The sequence below is a fragment of the Aspergillus eucalypticola genome (genome assembly GCF_003184535.1).
Source record: "Aspergillus eucalypticola CBS 122712 chromosome Unknown BO83scaffold_6, whole genome shotgun sequence".
NCBI classification, from domain to species: domain Eukaryota; kingdom Fungi; phylum Ascomycota; class Eurotiomycetes; order Eurotiales; family Aspergillaceae; genus Aspergillus; species Aspergillus eucalypticola.
This window is the reverse complement of record NW_020290280.1, coordinates 1,162,185-1,186,211: the sequence shown is the minus strand read 5'-3', so window position 1 is coordinate 1,186,211 and position 24,027 is coordinate 1,162,185. Positions and strand designations below refer to the sequence as shown.

The 24,027-nt window shown below is 48.4% G+C and overlaps 10 protein-coding genes across 10 annotated transcripts; 6 read left to right on the top strand and 4 right to left on the bottom strand.

Moving 5' to 3' along the window:
- The first annotated feature begins 771 nt into the window (after positions 1-771).
- BO83DRAFT_376511 (uncharacterized protein) lies at positions 772-2,211 on the top strand. Its single transcript, XM_025530740.1, has one exon. It carries the CDS (start codon positions 1,145-1,147, stop codon positions 2,138-2,140), a length of 996 nt encoding a protein of 331 aa, XP_025390817.1. The 5' UTR covers positions 772-1,144; the 3' UTR covers positions 2,141-2,211.
- A 25-nt stretch (positions 2,212-2,236) lies between these two features.
- BO83DRAFT_424949 (uncharacterized protein) lies at positions 2,237-3,780 on the bottom strand (the record flags this gene model as incomplete). Its single annotated transcript, XM_025535183.1, has 4 exons — positions 2,237-2,260; positions 2,308-2,923; positions 2,988-3,567; positions 3,633-3,780. The coding sequence occupies 4 exons, from the start codon at positions 3,778-3,780 to the stop codon at positions 2,237-2,239; spliced, it is 1,368 nt and encodes a 455-aa protein (XP_025390816.1).
- A 506-nt stretch (positions 3,781-4,286) lies between these two features.
- On the top strand, positions 4,287-5,453 carry BO83DRAFT_376509 (uncharacterized protein). Its single transcript, XM_025530739.1, has 3 exons — positions 4,287-4,574; positions 4,645-5,020; positions 5,089-5,453. Exons 1-3 carry the CDS (start codon positions 4,365-4,367, stop codon positions 5,352-5,354), a joined length of 852 nt encoding a protein of 283 aa, XP_025390815.1. The 5' UTR covers positions 4,287-4,364; the 3' UTR covers positions 5,355-5,453.
- An 8-nt stretch (positions 5,454-5,461) lies between these two features.
- Positions 5,462-6,937, bottom strand: BO83DRAFT_397000 (uncharacterized protein; the record flags this gene model as incomplete). Its single annotated transcript, XM_025533171.1, has 8 exons — positions 5,462-5,640; positions 5,689-5,879; positions 6,062-6,206; positions 6,265-6,283; positions 6,354-6,585; positions 6,659-6,716; positions 6,745-6,802; positions 6,854-6,937. 8 exons carry the CDS (start codon positions 6,935-6,937, stop codon positions 5,462-5,464), a joined length of 966 nt encoding a protein of 321 aa, XP_025390814.1.
- A 1,306-nt stretch (positions 6,938-8,243) lies between these two features.
- Positions 8,244-13,540, top strand: BO83DRAFT_356581 (uncharacterized protein; the record flags this gene model as incomplete). Its single annotated transcript, XM_025529210.1, has 3 exons — positions 8,244-9,224; positions 9,294-11,015; positions 11,090-13,540. The coding sequence occupies exons 1-3, from the start codon at positions 8,265-8,267 to the stop codon at positions 13,538-13,540; spliced, it is 5,133 nt and encodes a 1,710-aa protein (XP_025390813.1). The 5' UTR covers positions 8,244-8,264.
- A 2,467-nt stretch (positions 13,541-16,007) lies between these two features.
- On the bottom strand, positions 16,008-16,830 carry BO83DRAFT_218312 (uncharacterized protein). The gene has a single exon (XM_025526784.1). It carries the CDS (start codon positions 16,679-16,681, stop codon positions 16,130-16,132), a length of 552 nt encoding a protein of 183 aa, XP_025390812.1. The 5' UTR covers positions 16,682-16,830; the 3' UTR covers positions 16,008-16,129.
- On the top strand, positions 16,831-18,429 carry BO83DRAFT_218313 (uncharacterized protein). Its single transcript, XM_025526785.1, has one exon. It carries the CDS (start codon positions 16,980-16,982, stop codon positions 18,381-18,383), a length of 1,404 nt encoding a protein of 467 aa, XP_025390811.1. The 5' UTR covers positions 16,831-16,979; the 3' UTR covers positions 18,384-18,429.
- A 712-nt stretch (positions 18,430-19,141) lies between these two features.
- On the top strand, positions 19,142-21,264 carry BO83DRAFT_356575 (putative neutral amino acid permease). The gene is made up of 10 exons (XM_025529209.1): positions 19,142-19,301; positions 19,363-19,376; positions 19,427-19,499; positions 19,561-19,892; positions 19,943-20,086; positions 20,137-20,351; positions 20,402-20,599; positions 20,652-20,679; positions 20,735-20,850; positions 20,909-21,264. The coding sequence occupies exons 1-10, from the start codon at positions 19,156-19,158 to the stop codon at positions 20,990-20,992; spliced, it is 1,350 nt and encodes a 449-aa protein (XP_025390810.1). The 5' UTR covers positions 19,142-19,155; the 3' UTR covers positions 20,993-21,264.
- Positions 21,265-21,315: 51 nt separating this feature from the next.
- BO83DRAFT_333620 (MFS transporter) lies at positions 21,316-23,249 on the top strand. The gene is made up of 4 exons (XM_025528349.1): positions 21,316-21,547; positions 21,637-22,749; positions 22,804-22,917; positions 22,988-23,249. Exons 1-4 carry the CDS (start codon positions 21,350-21,352, stop codon positions 23,120-23,122), a joined length of 1,560 nt encoding a protein of 519 aa, XP_025390809.1. The 5' UTR covers positions 21,316-21,349; the 3' UTR covers positions 23,123-23,249.
- Positions 23,250-23,361: 112 nt separating this feature from the next.
- BO83DRAFT_424941 (uncharacterized protein) lies at positions 23,362-23,703 on the bottom strand (the record flags this gene model as incomplete). The annotated part of the gene is made up of 1 exon (XM_025535182.1): positions 23,362-23,703. One exon carries the CDS (start codon positions 23,701-23,703, stop codon positions 23,362-23,364), a length of 342 nt encoding a protein of 113 aa, XP_025390808.1.
- Between the last annotated feature and the right edge of the window lie 324 nt (positions 23,704-24,027).

Genomic DNA, 24,027 nt, shown 5'->3' with positions numbered 1-24,027 from the left:
TCATCGTCCTTGATGATGCCCGACATGAGTGGCTTCTGATAAGACGATGCAATGTGCTCCTGCACTATGCTACAACGCGATTACCTGAGCGGATGTTACTAGCCATCGTCTCTTCCTCCGAACCTGCATCCTAGTACTAATCAGTATTACTACATTACTATACCCGTGAGCGGCTGGCCATTCTTTAGACTGGTGAAGGAGTCAAGCTCGACGAAGTACCCCTGTTATGGTGATATTTTGAGGGCTGAGACTTCGCAGTACTCGATACCGGTTGGCGGACATTTACTCCGCGGAGAACGTTCCAATGCCATTCAAGCAGTGCACGGGTGCCGTCAAATCCGTTTCAAGCTAATGGCTTCTGCAGGATGAATTCATTGGACACCTCGATGCGAGTCCGGAACTAATCCCCGATCCCCGACGCCGGGAAGTGCTCTTCTTTACCCGATTCGAGGCTTCAGACCCACTCGGGCAAGTGGCAGATATCACGATGCATTTCGGGTTCCTCAGCTCTACTCCGATGCTAATCCAGTGGCGCAGTTTGACAGCCCCCACGGAGTGCCTACCGGATACCTTGTACCAATTGATCCATCCACTTGATGGACATTCTCCTGGACCCGCCTGCGGGCCGAAGCCTATGACACCTCCAGCACGGTAACCCGCTCCCTCCATACTGTGTTTACACTGGTACTGCCCTAGTCGATTGAGAATATCACACCGTCAATCCATCAGAGCCTGATGGTTGCCTTAATATTCCTGTCCTTACTGGGCCATCTTTTGCCGGGCATGAACGTAGCGGCGCCATTGCACGCGTTGCCTCACTCCTGGCAGTTCAGTTCCTCCACAGATAATGCTGGGCATCGTTCGTGCATTCGAGTAAACCATTGGCTACCTAAGGGGTTCGAGCACGACAAAGTATTGAAGTTCCTACCCATCCTGACATGGATGCATCCTGGTATATGCACCCCCACTCGTTTCTTTTGATACATAAGTACCATCGTGTATTGTAACGTTGTCCTGGGATCAACTTAAATTGATCTCTCGATGCCAATGCCTCCTGCATGCTCATCATCATCATCACATTCCATTGCTAATTTTCCATCTATCGCAATCCACTCAATCCCTCAGCTGAAAAATTATCCTCACGATGAAGTCAATCCATATCCTCCGATCCGAGGAGATCGGCAACCCTGATGCCGCCGAGGACCTCTACGGCCTTGGGGTACGACTCGGGTTCTACCTTCAAGCCCTAGCCATGATCCTCTACATGTACGGTGACCCTAAGACCTACGGAACAGGGCTGAAAATAGCCTCTGGAAGTATCACTGTATCCGTGTTAGCCTCTTGGCTCGATTATGCAGCTCAAAGCCAATTCAGTCCAAGCGAAGCAATCATCGTCATACTCTACCTCATGAGCTTGTCACTCCCCGCCAAGTACACCCTTGTCAACCCGTGCACTATCAAGGGTGAATCAATCGGCATTCTTACCCTCATTCTCACTGAACTAGCTACTTGCGCTGCCCTTTTATGGACCTTTGCGACTCTCGTAAACACATTGCCGCGATTGGGGACTCCCAATGTGACTTTCTTCTTCGCTTCTGTGTCTCTTACGGGATGGTTCCGATATCTTGCCCTCGTGTATTGTGTTTTCGATGCGACAACCTCACTAATTAGCGTGAGTAAGATGTTCCGGATTTTGCATCTCGCCTGGAAACCGGATGCAAGCAGCGACGAATCGTTGATGAAGAACCTTCAAGAGATTATCCAATGGGAGGAATGGCTGATATATGTTGTTTGGCTAAACTGGGCTTTCGCAATCATCGCTATTGAAACGACCCTGGTGTGGAATCACTTGACTCCCTCGAACGATCTTGGATCACCCGGTCAGCTAATTCCATTTGTAACGGGAATCATACTGTTGCTTGATAGTATAGCTGTCGTGGCAAAGGAGCATTTTATACGGTATTTGGAGATGGCCAACCCGATCTGGAATTATTGGTTATTCGTTTCATGGCTCCTTGGTCAGGGCTATCGCGTCTATGAGTTATTTAAGCTGCATTCGGTACGCAAGCTCCCTTATAGGCAAGATGAGGAGAGTGGTTCAGGGTTGGAGAATAAGAGCGAAAGCGGGAGCAGCTGCTAGTTGTTTAAGTCATTGTTGGAGCCTGTCTATAATAACTATTTCTATGGAAATCTAAGGCAATTGATAGAAAAGATGGAGCTCCTACCACCACTTCTACTACTCCAAGTAAAATGCAACGTACTAGATCATCAGCAAATGTAAACCCGAGTAGCACGGGAACTACTTACTCTAGTCTTCCCGTGCATCCATCTTTCAAAAGTAAGTCCTGGGCCATCCAATGTTCCCTCTTCTCGATCCAACTCTGACATCCCCTCTGATGTCATGCGCAAAGCCCACAAATTGCTCGCTCTTCCCACACCCCTCCTTAACACTACGTGGAACACATCTGCTGCCATCTCTTTCCTCTTAGGTTTACCCTTTTCTAATTCAGCAAAACAGAATGACTGAAGCTTGTCTGTAAGCTTGACACTCTGTGAAAGGGTATCCCACAACACCCACTGCTGCGTCATCCTGTCATCGGGCCAGTCTGGCGGTGCAACATGTTGAAAGACATGCAATGGCATCGCATCTCTATTCGGTGTCGATGCATATGCCGGAAAGATATTGAATGTACAGTTCAGCTCCTCTCGACTCCAATGGACCCAAGCGCATTCTTCTTCGGACATAAAATTCAGGTACAATGGTTCTGCTGGCTCGCCCTTTTGCTCGATGGCTTTTAAAGCCTTGCCACGGTGAAAGACATCCACCCATTCGAAGATCTGCTGAAAGGTCTCTAAGCTCAGCCGGGCTCCTACACTTCCTTTCTTGCGCCCGGTCTCGTGCTTTGCGTCGGGTCCGTTGTTACTATTGTCGGTCAGAATAATGATAATGTCTCTGTTAGATAATCAGGTCAACGCATCATACTCACTGGATGGCAACGACTGTTTCATGACCATGATATGCTACCCACACCGGAGAGCCACTCACTCCCGGCTCTGTGTCAATCTCATATTTCAAGCTATTCTTAGCAGATCTCAAACACTCCCCATTGCTTGATCTGGCTCCCTCCGATATGTGAATATTGTCCGACTTGTCTGGAAAGTATCCCGTGAGCTCCAACCTTTTACCGACGAAGTTTTCTTCGCTGAGCGTCAATGAAAAACCAAACCCCAGTTGTCGCTTCTCAGTCGGCCTGCTTTTGCCCTTTAAGGTGCCACCAGACTGTGAAGGTAATGCCAACCCGTCCGCCACATTCTGAACCTCTTCCGGCACGATGATCACTCCGTAGTCATGATCGGGATCCCTCACTTTGCGAGATCGGGTGTATGCAGGGCAGACGTGCCATTCAAGTCCGGTCGCATCGATAGGGTCCCTCCCACAACGTTCGATAGAAAGATCCAGGGACGGCTTGTTATTCGCATCTACCAGATTATGCGCGGCTGTCAAGATGACGTATGATTTTGCCGTAGGGATATTGATGTAGAAGCCTGTTCCGAGTTTGATATTTCCTGTTACATATGGTGAGTGTGGCTATTAGCCTTCCCATCTGATCAATCCATTTGCTAACCCCTACCATCTCTTTTGAATCGCAGTTTGACCACCCAGTCCTCGAGCGCTTGGGCGCTAGCGCGGTTCAAGCCTCTAGTATCTTCATCTTGTGGCAGTGAGATCCAGGATTGGTCCCATACTAAAGGGTTGAGCCCGTCAGTGTCTTGCGCCATATGGAATTGTGGATTCTAAAATGTTCACAACTGATGTGAGTTCCAAGAACTTCTCTCGTGGTGAGAAAAAGTAGCCCACACTACTTACAGCCATGGCAATGACCGATGGACCACATGACACGCTATTGACTCGCTGAATAGTATATGCTGATAACAAAGTACCTATCTCGGTCACTCCCAATTTCGGGCGTCTATTCATCTACCCTGACCCCTGCTCTCTACCTTTCTCGCAAGGCTGCGAACCTCAACTAATGCAAGTTACCCCCACCCAGCTGAAGAAAGAAATACATAGACAATGATATTTCAGGTGATACGGTATTTTACGCTCAGCTGGACATGCATAACTAGCTACAGCGGCTGACTCGTTGGTGCTTGCGCGATTAGTGTGACTACGCCTGCACTACATTGCACATTGCAGCACTTGCATAGACCAACCACAAGATATCATCTCACCCCCCTCTACCCATTGCAGATAAAAACTCTTATCTAGCATAGTAGTTCTACTCATTGACTCATGGACCTTATATATCCCTACACTACCGTGCAATGGCCCATTCCATCAGCAATTCTCGCAGTTTCAAAAGATGGAAACCACTCTCGAAGACATCGCCTACCTCCTCACAATCCCCACGGGAGCTTTATCTCGAGATGGATCCACCATGTACTTTGTCGTTGTTGACGATGGAGTCCTAGTTGAGAAATACTGGAATGGGAATGAAATAGTGCGACAATATTTCATCTCAGAAGACGTTGCGGAGTCGCCTTCTGCGAAATATCTGTTGAGTGATGATGTTGTAAGTATCGCAAGGGATCCGTAATCTTATCAAAACTACCAGAGTATCATATACTAACCTTTGACTCCAGCGCCGCATATTCTTCCCCTCCGCCGAAAACGTCCTGCAGTGCTACCAATGGGACGAGGACGAAGAGGAATGGGATGAAGTAACTCTTCAGGCAGATAATACCCTTAAAATCCACCCGAAGAGTAAGATCAGTGGGGCTTTCAACGGAGATGATCAATTGATCTTTTTCCAAGATCCTTCTGGTCACTTGCAGGGTCTTCGAATTGATCAAAGTGGGAAATGTAGCGCGCTTCCTCCTTTGTTGGCAAATACTCCAAAATCTCCCCTCGTCCATACTGCATACGAGGCGGATGATGGTCCCATACACGTGTTGTACTTTGATGGTGAGACGAAAGTGATTCGTGATCTAAAGTGGGATGGTCATTCAAAATGGCAGGGTAGGTTGCAAACTACCCCCCCCCACCCCCTCAGATATTCTTAAGATGTCCGTTAATGTACAGCCAAGATACAATCGCGAATTCCGGAGAATGTTTTGCCAACCACGAAATATCCTCCTTCGTCAAAACGTCTTCGAGTGAGCAGGATCCAGGGTTACTGGCCATCTCAACGAATAACATAGTCCTTTATATCGATTCACTTTGTCAAATGGTCGAATTAGGTACTTTTGACCGTAAACGGTTTGCGGCCGCAACGAGTGAGGAATGTATTAATGAGACGTTAACTCTGCTCAAGAGTGTTGTGGACAAGTTCGGTGGAAAGAGACAGAAATAGTTGGTTGAGATTCTATTATACACTTGATATATGTGCGATGACAGTGTGTGTGGATAGGAGGATGTTTATCATGCCTTAATGATAATGACTACTTTTGCATCAAACAGTTATGATGACCGTAACCAGGGATCGGCCAAAAGCTCTCTTGCTGACTTCCGCTCATTGGGAATCCATTTGAGGGCTTCTCGAAGGAACCGGAGAGAGAGTTGCTGTGGTTGCCCTTGCAGATTTCCTTCAAGCTTCTCTAGCGAGTCAGTAGGGACCTCAACAGCTCCCTTCCAAATATCTATACAATAATTAGTAGGGTGTTTTGCGATTCAGAGTAGATACGTACCCTCGGCGTCGAAGAACGTGGTTGCATATGTACTGTTCTGCACCATTTCTTTCGGTGGCAGTCCCATGATGGCAACCATTTCAGCGAGATGATGAGCATCAGAAGGGTTTTGGTTAGGACCTCGGCCGTAGAACAGATGTCCTTGTTGGAAAATATCCCAGGTCTGTTGCCATTTCGGATTAGTAGAAGGTCTGAGATCAAGAGACAGATACCTACCAATACTCCAATATTCCAGATATTCACCTTTTCATTCCAAGGCATCCGCAATATCACCTCAGGTGCCCGATATATGTAAGGCTGGATATCCCCAGAGTAGAATTCCGAACCAAAGCCAGCCTGGTTAAAATCACATAGTGTTGGACGACCATGTTACTTGGTGTTTCTAAGATTCCGGGATGTGTAGATCTCCCGATCGCCAGCAAATTTGCGAGGGCTGGGATTGGATCTTTCTTCTTCTTCGAAGTGAGATAGAATAGAAGGATCTTCAATTCCCATCATGATATTCTTTGCCTGGATATCTAGAGACCAGCTTAGTAAGGTCCCCCCTTCTTCAGCAACACGGGAGGGATATCGTACCTGTATGGACAATTCCAGCCTCCATATGGAGATAATCCAGAGCAAGAAGAAGTTGCATTAGTCAACTTGACTATATACTATGGAAGTACTCTGGCCCGGAGTTGGGTGCGGAATTCGTGCAAACTCATTCCAAGGGGTGGATGGACGAGACATCCGAACGTGCCCTTCTCGGATGCGATCTGGAAGCTATCTAATGCTTTCCGGATAAGCTTGGCACCAGCATGATCAGGTACATTAAGTGAAGTCAGATGATCGTAGGCTGACATCTCTCTTTGTGCTTCTGGCGAATTGCACTCCAAGACTTTCAGCGTGACACATTTGCTGCGCTGACTATCCGGACTAACTAGGTCAGACTTACCGCATTGATTGTGATTAGGTGTAGGATTCGACTAACCACAGATCCCTGGACAACCAGATGGTTGAGTAACCCCCGTAGCCCAGTTTTCCAACGACTTGATACCGCGATTGGGAATACCTCACCAACTCTCACAGGATAGAATATCTCGGGTGAGTACCATGGCAGGGTTTCTTCCTCGACCTTTCCGGTTGGATCGAGGAGAGGGTGAGTGGATTAGGAGTAATTCCGCACAGGCCAGAGAGGACATGTAAACAGGTGACGACTGTAGTGAAGCCGTCTGGATAATTGAGGTTGCACGCAGTATCTCCATGTCATAGTGAGAAGACTGGCGAGGAGAAATACAGATGGTCAGTTCAGTTGGTGATAATTCAGCCTTGTGTTTCCAGATGCAGTCACATGATCCGCTCTCTGTGTGACAGGGCATCTGTTCCACAACCAAATGACTCAAGATATATTTCTCAGCCTGATGCCTTTGACCCCGCTATTTGTGAGATATATCATAGCCTTGCCTGCAATCTGCGGATCTTGCTACCAAACCAGCATCCTATCTTCCTGCTTCGGCATACTCCACTACAGGTCTACTCTTCATTCCAGTCTACTTCTTATCCTCCATCAGTCTGTCACATCTTCACCCTAAATCATGCAATCAACCACCATCATGGAGGAACACGAGGAGTCCGAGTATCTCGAGGACTCTGAGGAATCTGAGGAGTCTAGCGACATCTCGGATGGCCAGCCCGAAGGGAACTACTTTTATTACGATGACCTACCAATCTTGCCAACCTGTTACGTGTATGTCGCTATACTACCAGGGAACGGCGTATTGAAACACTGGATGCTTTACATCGACGCCCCAACCTACACCGAAAAGCCCATTATCCACCTTGTCGGATCCCCAGGTTCTTACCGAGTGGAAACACGATTCTTGACGGATGAAGATGAAGATAGATTCATTGACCGTGTTAATTTGTGTGATATTCCAAATCGACAGGGGGTTTACGATGCTATCATCAATGCTGGAGAACGTGCACGCGTCAACAATCAAGATCCGAGCTATAATTCTCAGGTCTATATTCTTAGGCTTTTGCGTACATTGGAAAGGCGACGCATTGTCAGCAACAAAGACCCAAAGTATAAAGAGGCAAAGAAAAAACTGAAGAGAAAACAGCAGAGGCCGATCGTTATGCAGTGAATGGATGTTAAGTCGTTACTGCCTAGGGTGCTGATGCGTTGCCGTTGGCGTTCTTCGTTCAGTATGACTTTGCTTTTGAAAGGGTACGCGTAATTTGGAACATCTCGTGCCCCCTTATTTAGGAATATCAATGAAATCTTGAATCTGTTTTCCACTATCACATTTTTTAACCACAGTTTAGCTGTCTGTATGGCATTCTCCATAGGTTCTAAGCTCATCGGCACTATGCATAAGTGACAAGGCTAGCGTGGGGCTGTTACCAATGATGTCGAGACTACACACCCCTTGTGATGCAGGTGCTGGGAAGAAAGGAATCTTACTAGTTTGTTTAAGCGAACATACGGAAACTAGGGTGAGGGGTAAGGTGGCGGTCCAGGCTCTGAAGCCATCTTTGCCTCACTCTTGCTCTTCCAGAATATTTTCGCATCAGTGACTGCCACCCCCGAGAGAATGCCTTTCCGAAAGCGCCTTAAAGACTTAAAGGCGACTCTCCGCCCACCAACAAGCTCCAGTCTGAATGTCTCTCAAGATACAAGTACTGCATCGCTGGGTTTGCACAAGACTCCAGTCGCTAATGCGAGTTCTTCGAATACTCCCGATCCTGTCCCTCTGAAGCTTGAAGGTCTGTGGAAAAAGGCTTACTCGGACCTCCGAAATAAGAATCCAGACCTGCTTGTGCAGTATGAGAGGATCCTTCTTTTCAACACAGAATTGGACAGCTTGCATCATGAGAGTCGAGTAGAAGGTCATGACATTGATCCTCGACTCGAGTCTTGTGTAAAAAGGCGTCTCGAAGCAATTCAAAAGTCACGGCTTAAGATATACATCAGAGGAAGAGAAATTGAGGTCAGAAAACAAGTGCGTCGCGTCGTCGGGGGGATTATGTCCATGAAGGACATTATTTCCGCCGCAGTGAGCGCAGAGTTGCATGCCTCTATAGCATGGGCGGGTGTTTTGTTCCTTCTAGATCCGCTGGCCAAATCATTCCATCAGAATGAGGACGCCTTGAATGGATTTCAGGCTGTATCAGACCTGATGATACGATATGCATTTCTGGAGAAGAGTCAGACTAGAATCTATATGCAATCAGGCTCCAGAGTAACCGAATCGGCTCAGCATCTTGCAGAGCTGGTGAGGTCCAAGACAGTCGAGTTATATGTCCTTATACTTGAGTACCACATCTGTCTTGCCACTCACTTCAGTCGTTCAGGGTACAAGCGATTCTTAAAGGATTGGGTAGATTTTAATAAGTGGCGCAACCTGCTCGAGTCGATAACGTGTCTTGATGGGAAGATTCGCCAGAATTTGACATTAATCGCTGGCGACGATATCCAAAAGATGTTCAAGGAATTGGAGAAATCACAGCAGATTGTGATGACCACACTCTCTGTGTTGAAGGAAAATTTCAAGGTATGACCTCCTCGAAATAAATGGAGATCTGGACAATAGAATCATACTGATGCGAGGTGATCATGACAGGAGGCCAAACAAAAGGAACTTCTAGATGAACTTCCAGTGGTCTCGAAGGCAAAATATGGATCCTTCGACGATGGAAACAAATCAGAATGCCTCGAGGGCACGCGGACGGAGATACTTCGTGAAATTCAGTGCTGGGCTGAGTCTCCGGATGATTCCCAGGTGTTCTGGGTTCGAGGAATGGCAGGAACCGGCAAGTCTACAATCTCCCGTACCTTTGCCGCTGCGTGCCAGGAGCGCAAGTCACTTATTCCTCATGGACCCTCTCTTCCGGTGCACCTCTATTTCGGTGCCAGTTTTTTCTTTGATAGAAGTGAGCCTGGGCGCAACACCGTTGAAAAGTTGTTTCCTTCTGTCTCCAACGAGTTAGCATCATCATTCCCAGATTCCAGAGACAAGATATGCCAAGCAATCTCAGAGAACCAATCTATCGGCACTCAGAATTTGCGCAACCAGTGGCACAAGTTAATTCTAGAGCCACTTTTGACACTTGAAAAGGAGCTACTTCTACCTGTGACACTAGCATTGATGCTAGATGCACTCGATGAGGCCGTATCTGCGGACCCTGAGGAGGCCGGGAAACCGGCCCATGATATTGGAGGCGTCCTGAGGCTTCTGGCCACAGCTGGTAAGCTGAGGACTATTCGGCTGAAGATATTCCTCACCAGCAGGCCAGAAATATACTCTCTGTTTTCTCATTTTCTTTCTGAAGAGGTCAGTGTCAGAGACTTCGAACTTCGAAAGACCCCAATGACGTCTGAGGCGGCCAAACTTCCGAAAGACGACATAACCTTGTATCTGGAGCATCATATCAAAGAAATTGCATCCCATGCGACCATCGACATTCCTAAGTGGCGTGTGAAGTCTACCTGCTGGCTCAGTCAGGATGATGAAAGGAGAATTGTCCGCACTCTCGCGGATAGAAGCGATGGCCTGTTTATTTATGCAGCTACCGCATGTCGTTTCTTGGATGGGGTAGACGACTTGGAAGATTTGCAAGCACGCATGCGAGAACTATCTGCAGACGACTCGGGAGAATCACCACAGGAAATTCTGGATCGAACATATAGTCAGATTCTGAAGTATTCTGTTATTCACAGCTGCAGGAAAACGAAGACTGAGAAAGCCGATTTCTTTGGGCTTTTTAAACGGATAATTGGGGCCGTTGTTGTCCTAGCCGAACCTCTCTCGATTGCACCTCTCGAAGACCTTTTGGATTTGTCTGGAAAGACAAAGAAAATTCGAAGGTTTTTGACTAGTCTGAGCTCTGTTGTCTCGTTTGGGGATAATTTTGAATTACCTATCCGATTGCTACACTTGTCCTTTCGCGAATTTCTTCTAGGTCAGCCTCAAAGACGATGCCTTTATGACGAATTCTGCATTGACCCAAGAGAGGCCCATAAGGCCTTGTTTAAAAGCTGCGTAAGGATTCTGTCGAGTACACTGAAGCAGGACATTTGTTCCCTTGATGACCCGTCCTTCTTGGTCAAAGATATTGATACATCTTTGCTGGATCAAAATCTTCCAGTCTCCGTGAGATATGCTTCCCAATATTGGGCGCATCATCTCCAACAAGCTGGTTTCGAGCCGCTTGATAATGACTGCGTGCACGAGTTTCTCAAAAAGCATTTCCTGTACTGGATCGAGGTCATGAGCCTTCTTCGAATAATACCGAAAGCAACTTTCAACCTCATCGAGCTGGAACGTTACCTTGCTATGTTACCGGTAGGTATTGTGTCAAATAACATCCGTTTAGTCATTTATTCACTCATTACTAACCATAATCTTACTTCATCTAGATTGAAGGGAGAGCCGGGCTTCAAGATATGGTGTTTGACATGAAGCGTTTTATGCTCGCGTCCAAGAACGAAATCGAAAACGCCCCTCTTCAAGTCTATCGTTCTGCACTTATTTTCTCCCCAAAACATAGCATTTGCCGAAAAACATTTCAATGTTTAATCCCACGAACATTTTCCAGGCTGCCTGAAATGAAGGACAAATGGGATCCTCTGCTTCAGGAACTCGATAACAGAGAATCTAGCAATTGCCTAGCCATGTCTTCGGATGGGCAGACCCTTGCTGTGTTGTGCGGGTCCTGGAATTGCCACAGGATCAGATTATGGAATCTAACTACAGGCACATCGCTATATACGATCGACTGTGGTGGGAATTCAGACTTCATTATGTTTCTTCCTGAGGACAAGCACATTCTTTCCTTCTCTGAGGGTTTGGAGGGTGTCCAAGTATGGGATACAGGTTCCGGGATGTTGCTCAGGAAAATCCTTCTCACGAAGGACGATGCCACCAATGGCGTATGCTCGGTACGGCCTCTTAATTGGTCATTCTCATCTCAAGGGTGTCTAGCAGCGGTATACCCTGGTAGAATGACCATTGGTTTGATCTCTGCAGCACAAGGGACACAGAAGATGATTCATGTTTCTACAGCTGTAAATACCATCGCATGGTCTGCAGATGGAGCCACCTTGGCAGTACCTCTGAATGATGGTAGTATAGTATTTTGGGATACAAGTGAGTCCAAATTCATACTATCGTTGAGCCAATGTTCAGGAATAGGGAAGGACTTCGAGATGACATTCTCCGCCAATGGTGAATTGTTAACACAAACACTATTGGATGACTATGTTTTAATCCGGCTATGGGAATGGAAGACGAAGACTTTGTTGGTGGAGATAATCGATGATTCACTAGAGTGGAGAGATTGCCAGTCCTTCGGCTCACACACCATAATGCATTTCTCCCCAAGCGAAAAACTTATAACAACCTGGCATCTTCTCACACAGCTTCAGAGGTGGGACAGCGAAACTGGCCAACGTTTATTGACAGTCCGTACGCCCAACCCGGTATGGTGCATCGGTAAGCTATCGCCAAACGGGAAATATTATGTTGTTGCATGGAAACAAGACTCTGGCAAACCTATCACCGAGCTTCTCGATTCGGCAACAGGCAAACTTTTGACGACCCTTAGAAGCACCACGCAACACTCGGGCTTTGTTTTCAATTCAGATAGTCGACTTCTTGTATCCGTCAATTTCAAAGGAATAATTCAAGTTTGGGATTTATCTTCAGAAATAAGACCGGAAGAGCATGCAGCTCGGCTAGACCCTGTATGTGGGCTCGCCTTGTCTCATGACCATCAATTTGCACTCTCGGCATCCATAAGCCAAATTCGTCTCTGGAACATCAGAACTGGTTCCCTTCTGCGGGTAGTAAAATATACAGACACTGAAGGATTTGCTGAGATTCTTGGGCAAGTCATGATCAGGGACTATAAAGGACCGATTTTAACAAATATGAAGACGGCAATGGAGGGAACGAACACTAATGGGCTTTTCGATGACCTCGTCGCAGACCTTTTCCAAGGCCACTTTCATGGTGATCAAGTAATGGAGATCAGTTCAGACGGCAGGCTTTTCGCAAGACCTTGGCTCTTACATTGCAAAGATGATTTCCACATCAAAGTGTGGGATGTAATAACTGGAAACGTGGTTTCCGCCATTCCTCGCGGTTACAACGGAACTCCCTCTTCGGCATTCTCTCCTGACGGTAGGCTTCTCGCAATCGGACATAAAGATAGGGATTCCAGAGCAATAACCCTTGAAGTATGGGATGTATTTGACGGGAGATATCGACATCAATGGAATACGGGTCTCGACGAGGAATTGAATGATATGAAGATTATCTGGTCCACCGACGGGACGAAAGTGGCAATCAACTGCTTCATGAATGTGTGCGGGCGACACAACCATCCCGCCGGTACTTTTATGTGCGATTTGGCGACAGATAAAGCAATCCTTTTGGAGAAATTGGGGGTCCGTGCTGCAATTTCCCCAAATGGAAGGCTGGTTGTTACTATAGATAGTGATGAAAGAAGCCTCTCCTTGTGGGAATCAGTTGAAGACAATCTAACTCTGCTTGGCCAGCGCACCGACATGAACTTGAAGTGGGACATGATTGGATCAGAGATCTTAGAGTTTCAAGGCGATGAGGTGGTTGTTACAAGTGAGAGTCGGATTGATGTTAGATCATTTTTATCAGATTGGGACTTGACGACCAGTCGGCAGATACAGGTAAAGGACCACTCAATTATTTATGGGTCGGAAAGAGTCTTTCTTCCCCTACATTACAGACCACGTGATGTGATTGTGACGAAAGATAATGTTTTTGTTATGAGGAACGAGTCTGGTGAGGTTACGTTTTGGGAGTTCGCAGATGAGAAGGCAGAGGGTTGAGATGTGCTTATGGTTGGAAAGTACCCCGTGTTACTGAGTTCCCAATGTATTTGTTTTGCTTTATCATTGTCTCTTCGAAAACATCAAGATTATACCCTAAATTTGTGTCGTGAATCTACCAGGTAGGAGGAGGGATGATTGTGTGAAATCTCGGTCAATGTGAATTTCCAGGCGCCTAGTCTGCCAACCAGGAGAATGACATTTGCTTTGGTGCCACTTCTGTTCTGAAATGAGTAAAAACATGTAGAGCGGTATGTTTGGTCGGATTGCATAGTTTAATAAAGCGTGGAGGCTGTCCCTATGGTCGACAACGTGAAAAAGAAAAGTCCATCATGGATTGCCTTACGACACTGTTGCCTGAGCTGCAAATCCAAGTCATCGAGTACCTTGACTATATTTCCCTGGTGGTTCTGTCACAGACGAGTCAGTACTTCCTGACTATTGTACAAGTTCAAAGCCCTACGACACCGCAACAGAAGATATTACATCTGTTCGCTGCAGAGGAATGGAAAATGCAAGGATCTACGCGAAGAAGTCCTAGTGTAACATCAACTCCATATATACTGATCTTTGCGAAAATGTAAACCGTTTCGCCTGCCCTTGCTGCTTCAAGATGCGACACAGAAGAGAGTTTGCCTGCTTCCCAATGAAGCGCGAGTATTGGGAGGGACAGGAACTACACAGTCGTCCACTTTGCCTTCAGTGTAGTCCGCCAAAACCCGACATATCAAGAAAGAATAGACATAGACCTTATTAGGTGTGTATGCCTCTATCTTGAGTTTCGCATTGGAGTTCTGGGAGTCATGATATTTCTTGCATGAGTGTCAGCCCCTTTCGAGAGGGTTTGCAGAGCAAAGAAATGCTTGATGCAGTGAGACAGAGACAAGGCAGCTCTGCAAGCAGTGAACCGATGAGATTGTCCTTCAATCAGCGATAATTTTTGATTTGATACATTAAATCCTCAAGACTAATGATAGCAAGTATTCCGTTGAACCATGGTAGACTCGTCACGGTTACTCGATAGTCACTTCCAATGAGAATGGTTGACTTTAGGATAGATCATTTGCTGGAATGATCTGAAGAATGGATGGTGGAGGGATCCTTCTAGCAATTATTATAAGCGACCTATTCAAGTTAATTGCTCAATCATCTTATATGCCCTAGTCCCCGACATATCCACAACCTTTTTCTCCAAGATCGTTGCCTGGTTGCCGCAAATCACCGGCTCATGAGGCAGAAGTCGTGGGAAGTCAGTGGATGGTTGATAAAGATGGGCGGGAAGAAGAGGTGCTGAGTAAAACATTATGTAATAGGAAGTGTCTTGTGTTATCACATGATGTCCCTGAGATAGTTAGGAGTAGACATAAAACAGTGAATAATATTACTCAAAATCATACTCCAAGCTCCGTATGCTCATGTCAGTATCGTTGAGGTTTTACCGGCCTCTATCTGCTTGGAAGAGGTATGAGAAAGTGAAGAGAGGAACCATTCGAACTGACCGAAGAAACCATAAGACTACGCACGTCTGTCTCCGTCACCTTTAATTAAAGGTAGTCTATATTGATTATTTGATTATCGTGCGGATCAGCCAAGTTGAACATAAGATAGGATCTTCTACTTGTGCGTTGGCATCTATTAGATACCTATCGCATCATCATTCGTGGAGCGAGGTTGAAGCCATGGTATGATCCCATGGATCCTAGCACATGTCTACCGCCATACCCGCAGCTGGCGAGAAAAATAGAGACAATATGTTTATTCAACATTATTAGTGGCATGGGTAGAGGGCTAGTAGGATCTCAGAGATGAATAGAGGAAGTAGACCGGGTGGATCTGCATTCAGGCGAAAGCTACTACACCCACATTTATCTAGCTGCATGTCTAGCCGAACAACACATTTGCAGGATCTAATCAGGTTGCCGTCGGGAAAGCCAAAAGGAAGCCGGTCACCGTATCTCTTGTTCCTGACACAGAGCCGAATATACTCCGTAAGTAGCTTGCAGATAACTGTAGGGTTATGGTGCCTGAGGTATCAATAGACACCTCAATAACGCTTCCCTGGCTATGAGCGAAGCCATTCCAATACATGTCTGTCAACTACAAACAGTGAAAGGTGTTTCATCCAAGCTCCAGCTCAGCAGGTCCTCGATGGAATGAAATCCGAAACACCGCTTCATCGGCGGGGGAAAATTCATCAATCGGGGATCCGCCGAGCTCCACCGATGGCGAAAAGCCAGAATCCACCGAGTGTCGCGTCGCCCGATCGAGCAGGCCTGCCGAATCGCAGATCCACGAGGGTCATGGCTGATTGCAATGTTGCTGTGATGATTGATTCAATCAATTAATCAAACAATGTAAACTGCATTGCTTCAAAGCCATTGAGTACTTTTGCAAAAAGCAATTGGAGGGTACGGAGTAGAGGAAGGGCTGCAGATCGCATGCATGTGACATCACGGGATTGATTTCTTTTCTTCCATTCGGGACATTCCAACCCTCACAGCTTCCCTGTCATACCGCTGCTTGCTCTTCGGCAGCTCAGGGCAACTGCTCCAGTTTTATACTACAGCCTACAGATCTCTCTTCTGTGTTCTACACCTGTATCATTATACCAAAGTTGAATGTTCCCGAGGATTGTGAGTGACCCCGCAACAAGGTTTCTTGCCCATTGATCGACATCATCACGATCGTCAACGCAACGGACACAGACTCCCAGGCTGCAGAAACAATGCAACCATCTGCAGTACATGGACAGCCGAGAGGGGTAATTTCCCACCACCTGCACCATCCGGCAAAAATAAGAATCAGCATTGCCCCCCGCACAGTGGATGGAGCCTCTGTTTTCTCGCGACTCCACCGGCCCGTCAGCGCCTTGAATGGCGGTGGCGACAAGCGACTGCGGGTACAAACTAACACTAAACACACACCGTGATCGAATTTTCCACCGCCATCGTCCATGCGCCCTCCCCCACGACTGTGATCTCCGCTTCGCAACGGATTCGGTGCTTTCTCGCTCTTACAACCGCGGAACCCGACGATGCTATCCGTAGTGGGGGGGACACAGCGCAGCGGTGGCACGTCATGCCTCGCAGCAATAATTGTAGTGGATGGGTTGGCAATGGGTTGTGTCAATACGGACTCCATTGCCCCTTATGGAACCCTTCTGGATTAACCATGGATGGAGCAGGTCAACCGATGCCACTGGTGATCCACGACCCTTTCGCCAGCCGCCATCCATTGGCCCGCACGATGGATCTGCTCCCCATCCTAAGGCTGGCAAAGTTCACCAACGCTGTGGATTTTTGCAAAACTCAGTTCCCCTATCTTAGGTTATCGACGTGTGCGGCCACCCTTAAATCCCCCGGACTTCCGGTGGCTGCTCCCTTGGCTTTGTTTCCCCAGATGCATTGGATTCAGTTTCAATTGCTGATCCCCCTTCAGTATGTCTCTCCCACTTCCCAATGACATCCTCCTCCTGGTCGGGGAGTACGTGGAAGACTATCGGGACCGCTACAACCTTCTTTTTGTGTGCCGTCATTTTCACGACCTGTTTCTGCGCTTGGTTTACCAAGCAGCTGCCCTGAAGGACTGCTCCCAGACGCGTTCCTTCCTGGGAGCTGTTCTCCGTCGTCCCGAGCTGGCTCGGGCGGTTCGCAGCTTGGACTTCCATGACTGGTGTCCTAGGTCCACCTCCACTCCTTCCTCCCCTCCCTCCGACGAAGATTTGGCGCCGTTTGCCCAATTGGCCTTTTCCCTCAGTCAAACCGCTGAAGAGCACACGAAATGGGAGCAGGATCTCCGGGACAATGTTGAAGAGGCTTGGATTGCGCTTCTCCTGCCGCTGGCGAGTAACCTGAGGCATCTGCAATTAGTGTACCCCAAGCAGAATATCTACCTGGACCGCATGATGCAGCGGGCAGTGAGGGGAGAGAAGCCTTTCGACGACCAGCCGGCATTCCGTGTGTTGCGGGATGTATCGCTGAGCCATTTAGCCGACGAGGAAGACAGTCGAGGAAGCTACATGACTTCCCAGGTCCTCCCTTTCTTTCAATTGCCATCCATGCGGGCATTTTCGGCGGACTCGGTGGTTGAGTCCACCCGCCCACGCGAGGATGAGCCTGAATCAACCCATCCGGTCGATGAGCCTACTCCCGGCTCTTCGTCCATTGCTGAGATTACACTGAACACCAGCAGTGGAGCTCAGGGCATGCAAAGCCTGATCGCCTCATGCTCTTCGCTCCAATCCTTCAAGTACCAACACTCCGATTCACACCTACTTGCAGAGGGGTTCCAGCCTTCTGCATTCTTCGAGTCCCTGGCGAGCAGTAAGAGCAGCCTGCACACCCTGTGGCTTGACAATTGCGGCACCCACTTGCCTTTCACCATTGCCGGAGCGAACGAGACGCACGACGAGTGGTTTGGACCTCTGACGGAGTTCACTGCGTTGAAGGATATCCGCATCCGTCTGCCCAACCTGCTCGATGTTCGCTACCAGTATGAACCGTCGTGCCCGCTCACCGATGTGCTTCCCGCGTCGGTCGAATCGTTGTACGTGGAAGGCTGCAAGGAGAATTCCTTGGCCATGCTGGTTGGACAGCTTCAGAAGGTCCTCAACAAGCGTAAGACGCAATTCAAAGGCCTGAGACGACTTGATGTTGAAGGCTTCTTCCACGACGAGGAGGACGAGGACGCGTCGGGCTACCAGCCGGCGGAGGCCGCCGGCGAGAGAGTGATCAAACCCCGGGTGTATCAGACGGTAGAGCCGCTGCATCGTGCCTGTGCCGAGGCGGGGATTGAACTCTATTTGCGCGACCGCGTGTGCTTGGCGACGATGCAAGAGGCATAACATTTTGACACGACCCGAGACGAGGATAGAGGATAGACGATAGATGATAGACTTGCGTTGCGCATAATACCCATAGACAACTGCTTACTGCTTTAGATTTCTTGATTTGGAATTACGCTTTTGTCAGCTAGATTTGGACTTATTTGAGTTATTGCGAATTGAATGATTGCATTGAATCGATAAGTTTTGGTCTGACAAAATACCTCAGCAGTAGGAATAGAGAGCCAACATCCACGGTGCCGAGGCCAAATTGGTTGGGAAGGTTACATCGCTCTGACACTGTTGGGTTCTATATGATAGGTTCTGAGCGTCACCGAAAACTCTACAGGTCATCTGCTGTCGCTCGTCCTCCGTAACACGCGATATGCTTGGATAGTGGCACTAGATAGCTTCGGCATTCCCCGAATGGGTTGATCCTGAATGCAACCCCCGCATTTCCACCCCCAGAATCTCAGATATCATCCTAGATGACGTGAGATGACGCTCCATTCGGATGTATTCACCAGGTGATGATCCTGGCTGAGCAAAGTGGATAAGCTCTCCCAACAACAAGAGCCCTGGACCCTTACCAGCGGGCTCTGTGTTTGTCTGCAGAATTTGTCTTGTTGACTTTCTCTTCTTTCCTTCAGTCGTCTTCAGGTCTGTGTTGTTCTGTTGCTTTCACCTCCACTCATCATCACTACTCTCATTTGTCTGGTCGTGACTGCTTAGTCTTCCGCTGGTTTGTTTGCTTGCTTGTGACGCGGATCACTGGGTTTCCCTGATCGCTACCATGTCGTCCCTGAGTGCGATCAATAACCCTGAGGACCCGCCCGCCGAGCAGGAGAAACCCGTCAATCTGAGAAGCGCCACTGAGAACGAGGATCCTTTCAGTCATGATGGTGTCGGCGGGGTGAAGTACCGCACTTTGGCCTGGTGGTAAGCGTTCATCACTTCATCTAGATGCGCTCTCACGGTTCGGAGCTGGCTAACTGTTCAGGCAATGTGCAATGAGTATGTACTGCCGGTATTCCCAACAAACCATCTCTAACCATCTTGTACAGTCATGGTCGCAGAGACAATCTCCCTGGGCATCCTGTCCCTACCCTCGGCCGTGGCGTCGCTTGGCCTGGTTGCGTGAGTTATGATTGGTATCGTCGACGGAGAGTGGCTTGGTGGCTAACTTGGCCTTGCACAGAGCCGTGATCCTGATCCTTGGCCTCGGTGCTCTGGCAACTTACACGGGCTATACTCTAGGACAGTTCAAACTCCGGTATCCGCATGTGCACAGTATGGGTGATGCCGGTGAGGTCCTGATGGGTCGCATCGGTCGCGAAGTGCTGGGAACTGCGCAGCTGTTGTTTCTGATATTTATCATGGGCAGTCACCTTCTGACCTTTACTGTGATGATGAATACTTTGACTGATCATGGCGCCTGTTCTATTGTGTTTGGCGTGATCGGCTTGGCGGTGTCGTTCGTCTTCACCTTGCCGCGGACGCTGAAGAAGGTCTCTTGGTTTTCCATTTCATGTATGTCCAGTCATAATACCTATGATAATGTGGAAGGCTTACAGTCACAGCTTTCATCAGCATCGTTGCCGCAGTATTGATCACCATGATTGCAATCGCGATTCAAAAGCCAGGTGGCGGCCGTGTTGATGCTGTCGTTGACAATTCATTTTACAAGGCTTTCCTGGCTGTCACCAACATTGTCTTCGCATACGGTATTTCCAAACCACTCCTTGAAGAGCAGAAACAAAGCTAACCAATCCAGCGGGGCACGTGGCCTTCTTTGGATTCATCTCAGAGATGCGCACGCCGACCGACTACCCCAAGACACTGTACATGCTGCAGGGGATCGATACGTCAATGTACACCATCTCGGCGGTCGTCATCTACCGCTATGGTGGAAAGGACGTGGCATCTCCGGCATTGGGATCGACCAGTCCGCTGATGTCCAAGATTGCCTACGGCGTTGCTATTCCGACGGTAAGCCGCCCTCCAGAATACTTGCATGAAAGTACTGATGAATAATGTAGATTGTGATCGCTGGCGTGATAAATGGTCATGTGGCGTGCAAATACATCTACGTCCGTCTGTTCCGGGGAACCGACCGCATGCACCAGCGCGGACTTGTTTCGATTGGGACGTGGGTGATGATCGGGTTGGTGCTGTGGACGTTGGCGTGGATTATTTCTGAGGCGATTCCTGTGTTCAACGATCTACTAAGTCTGATCGTAGGTTTTATTTCTCATCTTGTATGTTGTTGGACAAGGCTAACAGACGCAGACGGCGCTCTTTGCCAGCTGGTTCACATGTGAGTCCAAGCCCCACCGAGTCTAGAACCATCCCTGTACTAACCCATCCCTCAGATGGACTAAGTGGAATTTTCTGGCTATTTCTCAACTGGGGCCGATACTCCTCGTCGCGCCGCAAGATCCTACTGACCGGTCTGAACCTGCTCGTGGTACTTGTAGGTGGCTGCCTAGTAAGCATACAATCCACCACCTCATCACAATAACATCACAAGAATACTAACCAAAAAGTGCGCCTTGGGCCTCTACGTCTCTGGAAAATCGATCCATGACCACCCCAAAAGCACCAGCTTCTCATGCTCCAACAATACTTGAACCCAGCCGGTGATCGGATATAAGGAGCCGAGGGCCGATCGTCGGGTTAGGGAATGGTGCGAGTCAGGCACCGACAGATTGGATGATGTCAGTCCAAGTGGAGATTCTCTTATGTACAAATAAGCAAGCAGGTCTTGTTTTAATAGTATTGTATTGAGAGCCAATGGCTAGCGCCGATATGGCAGCTTGCCACCAGCGCGGATGACGTCGCCGGATCCGGTCGGATACGCCGTTTACTTTGACATCATCCCACCAGGTACATACATTAGGATAATGCATAATAAATACGGTAGTCAACGCACACAATATAGTAGCGTAGGAATAGCAGTTCGAGTTCATTGTGTCTATGAAACCATCATGGAAGACACACGCACGCACACTGCCTCCCCGGCAGAAGAGTCCCGTCGCAGCCATCACTCCAGCAGCACCTTACCGAGCGAGCACGATGATGAAGACATAGAGAAGCAGCGTCTCCACGAAGGCATGGCCGAAGGCACAAAGGACCAAAAAGACCCCGACCCCAACATCGTGGACTGGGATGGTCCAGATGACCCAGTATGTCCCCTTCCCACCCTCCTCCCCGACCCCATCTATACTCAAACCCAATCCCAAACCCTAACCACCCACCCACCCACCCATCACAGGATAACCCCCAAAACTTCCCCCGTCCACGCAAATGGCTCATAACAATAATCCTCGGGCTCATGACCATATCCGTAACCTTCGCCTCCTCTGTCTTCAGCACCGCATCCACCGTAACAGCGAAGCAATTCCACGTCTCCTCCGAAGTAATGGTTCTCGGTACGAGCCTCTTCGTGCTCGGATACAGTTTCGGCCCGCTCTTCTTCGGTCCCCTATCCGAGCTCTACGGACGCAAAACCCCCCTGTTCACGGGATTTTTCATTTTCGCTATATTCCAGATCCCGGTTGCTGTGGCGCAGAACCTCCAGACGATAATGATATGCCGGTTCCTGGGCGGGTTATTCGCTAGTGCGCCGTTGGCGATTGTCGGTGGTATGCTGGCGGATATATTCGGTCCCGTGGAAAGAGGTATCGCAATGGCGGCGTTCGCAGGCGCTACGTTCGTAGGGCCGGTCGCGGGTCCCATTGTTGGGGGGTTTATCACGATGAGTTATCTAGGGTGGAGATGGACGGAGTATATCACGGCCATTATGGCGTTTTTTTTCGGGGCTGTGGGGTTTGTAGTTGTTCCGGAGACGTTTGGGCCGACGTTATTGGAAAGAAGGGCGAGGAGAAAGCGGTTCGAGACGAGGAACTGGGCATTGCATGCGCGGTCGGAGGAGATGCCGGTTGATATCAAGCATATTGCGACTGTGTATCTCGTCAGGCCGTTTTTGATGCTTGTCAGGGAGCCGATTCTGTTGCTTATCACGTTGTATATGGGGTTTATCTATGGGTTTTTGTATCTATGTTTTGAGGCCTATCCGGTGGCTTTTCAGGAGTTGAGGGGGTGGAATGAGGGGGTTGGAGCGCTGCCGTTTATTGCCGTTGCTGTTGGGGTCGTGTTTGGGTGTTGTGTTATTGTGTTCTTTACGAAGACGAGGTTTCAGAAGGTGTTGGAACGGGAGGGACATATTGTTCCGGAGGAGAGGTTGATTCCTATGATGATTGGGGGGGTGTTGTTGCCTGCCGGCATGTTTTGGTTTGGTTGGACGAGTAATCCGGGAATTATTTGGGTGCCGCAGGTCATTGCTGGGGGGTTTTTGGGGGCGGGGATTTTGTTGATTTTTATGCAGGTAAGCTTTCCCCCTCTTTCTTTGGGTGTTTGTGGTGTGATGCTGATGGTATAGGGGCTGAATTATATCATTGATTGCTATAACATCAATGCCAACTCGGCGATTGCGGCGAACTGCTTCTTTCGGTCGGGGCTGGGGGCCGGGTTTCCAATGTTTGCTATTCCAATGGTGAGTTTGCTCTCTTGTCTACAGCTTTGTGAGGTTGTTAGTGAACGAGACATGTTGATTTATGATGCAGTTCCATAATCTGGGCGTGCCGTGGGCTATGACCCTGCTGGGATGTCTGACTGCCATTTTGTTCCCCGTGCCGATTCTGTTCTATATCTATGGAAGTAGGATTCGGTCCTGGAGTAAGTTTGCACCGACTGATTAGGATTCACCCTGTGGTGAGAGGACAGCGAGGTTATGATATAATATGATTTATTGTATATGTAATAGGTAGTCGGGTAGATACTATGCACTTCGATGTGTATAAAGAAATACTGCAATTGGTCCAAAAGATACTTCATACATCAAACAGAAACACTCATATAACAAACAGTCCATTCAAACATGACCCAATCTGGTCAATCCTCATAGTGACAGCAGAGACATCCTCAGTTCGAGCCACACTTAACAATCAATACTAACAGACCCGAATGGAATACCAATGCATCCCTGCACATCTCCCGCAAATTTCGCCGAACTTCCCTCACAGTTGTCCCCAGACCAGGTGGTGATCTTGCACTTGCTGTCGGCGGTATCGACGTCGAAAGACGCCCCGGGAAGGCTCATAAAGCAGGATTTTCCAGACCCTTCGATGGCAGGGTTGGCGGAGGAACCTTCGCAGTTGTTGCCGGACCAGGTGGTGATTTTGATGCTCTCGCTGCGGGTTGAGAGGGGAGTGGATTCGGCGGTGGTGGTGAGGGCCAGGACGCCCATGGCGGCGAGAGGGAGGAAGTGGTGGAGTTGCATCTTGCTTTTTTGGTTGGGATTTCTTTTTTGATAAAAAGATGTGAGGATGGATAAGTGGTTTGTTTGTGTGAGGCAGTGGAGTATGTAGATGATTGAGAGAGAAAGAGAGACTGAGCTGGATTGCTGTAGAGATGAAGAGCGAAGGAGACCGACTTTATACCTTCTTCTTCGATATTTCGCCCCATTCAGAAAACCAACTTTTTTCTGATACTCAGGGCAGTGCAAGGCAGAACATACCCGTCTATCCCAGGCGCAGTCATCGTGAACCCATTATGGTGGCTCATTTCACGTTTCAGTTGGATTCTTGGCCCCTCGAGGTGTAGA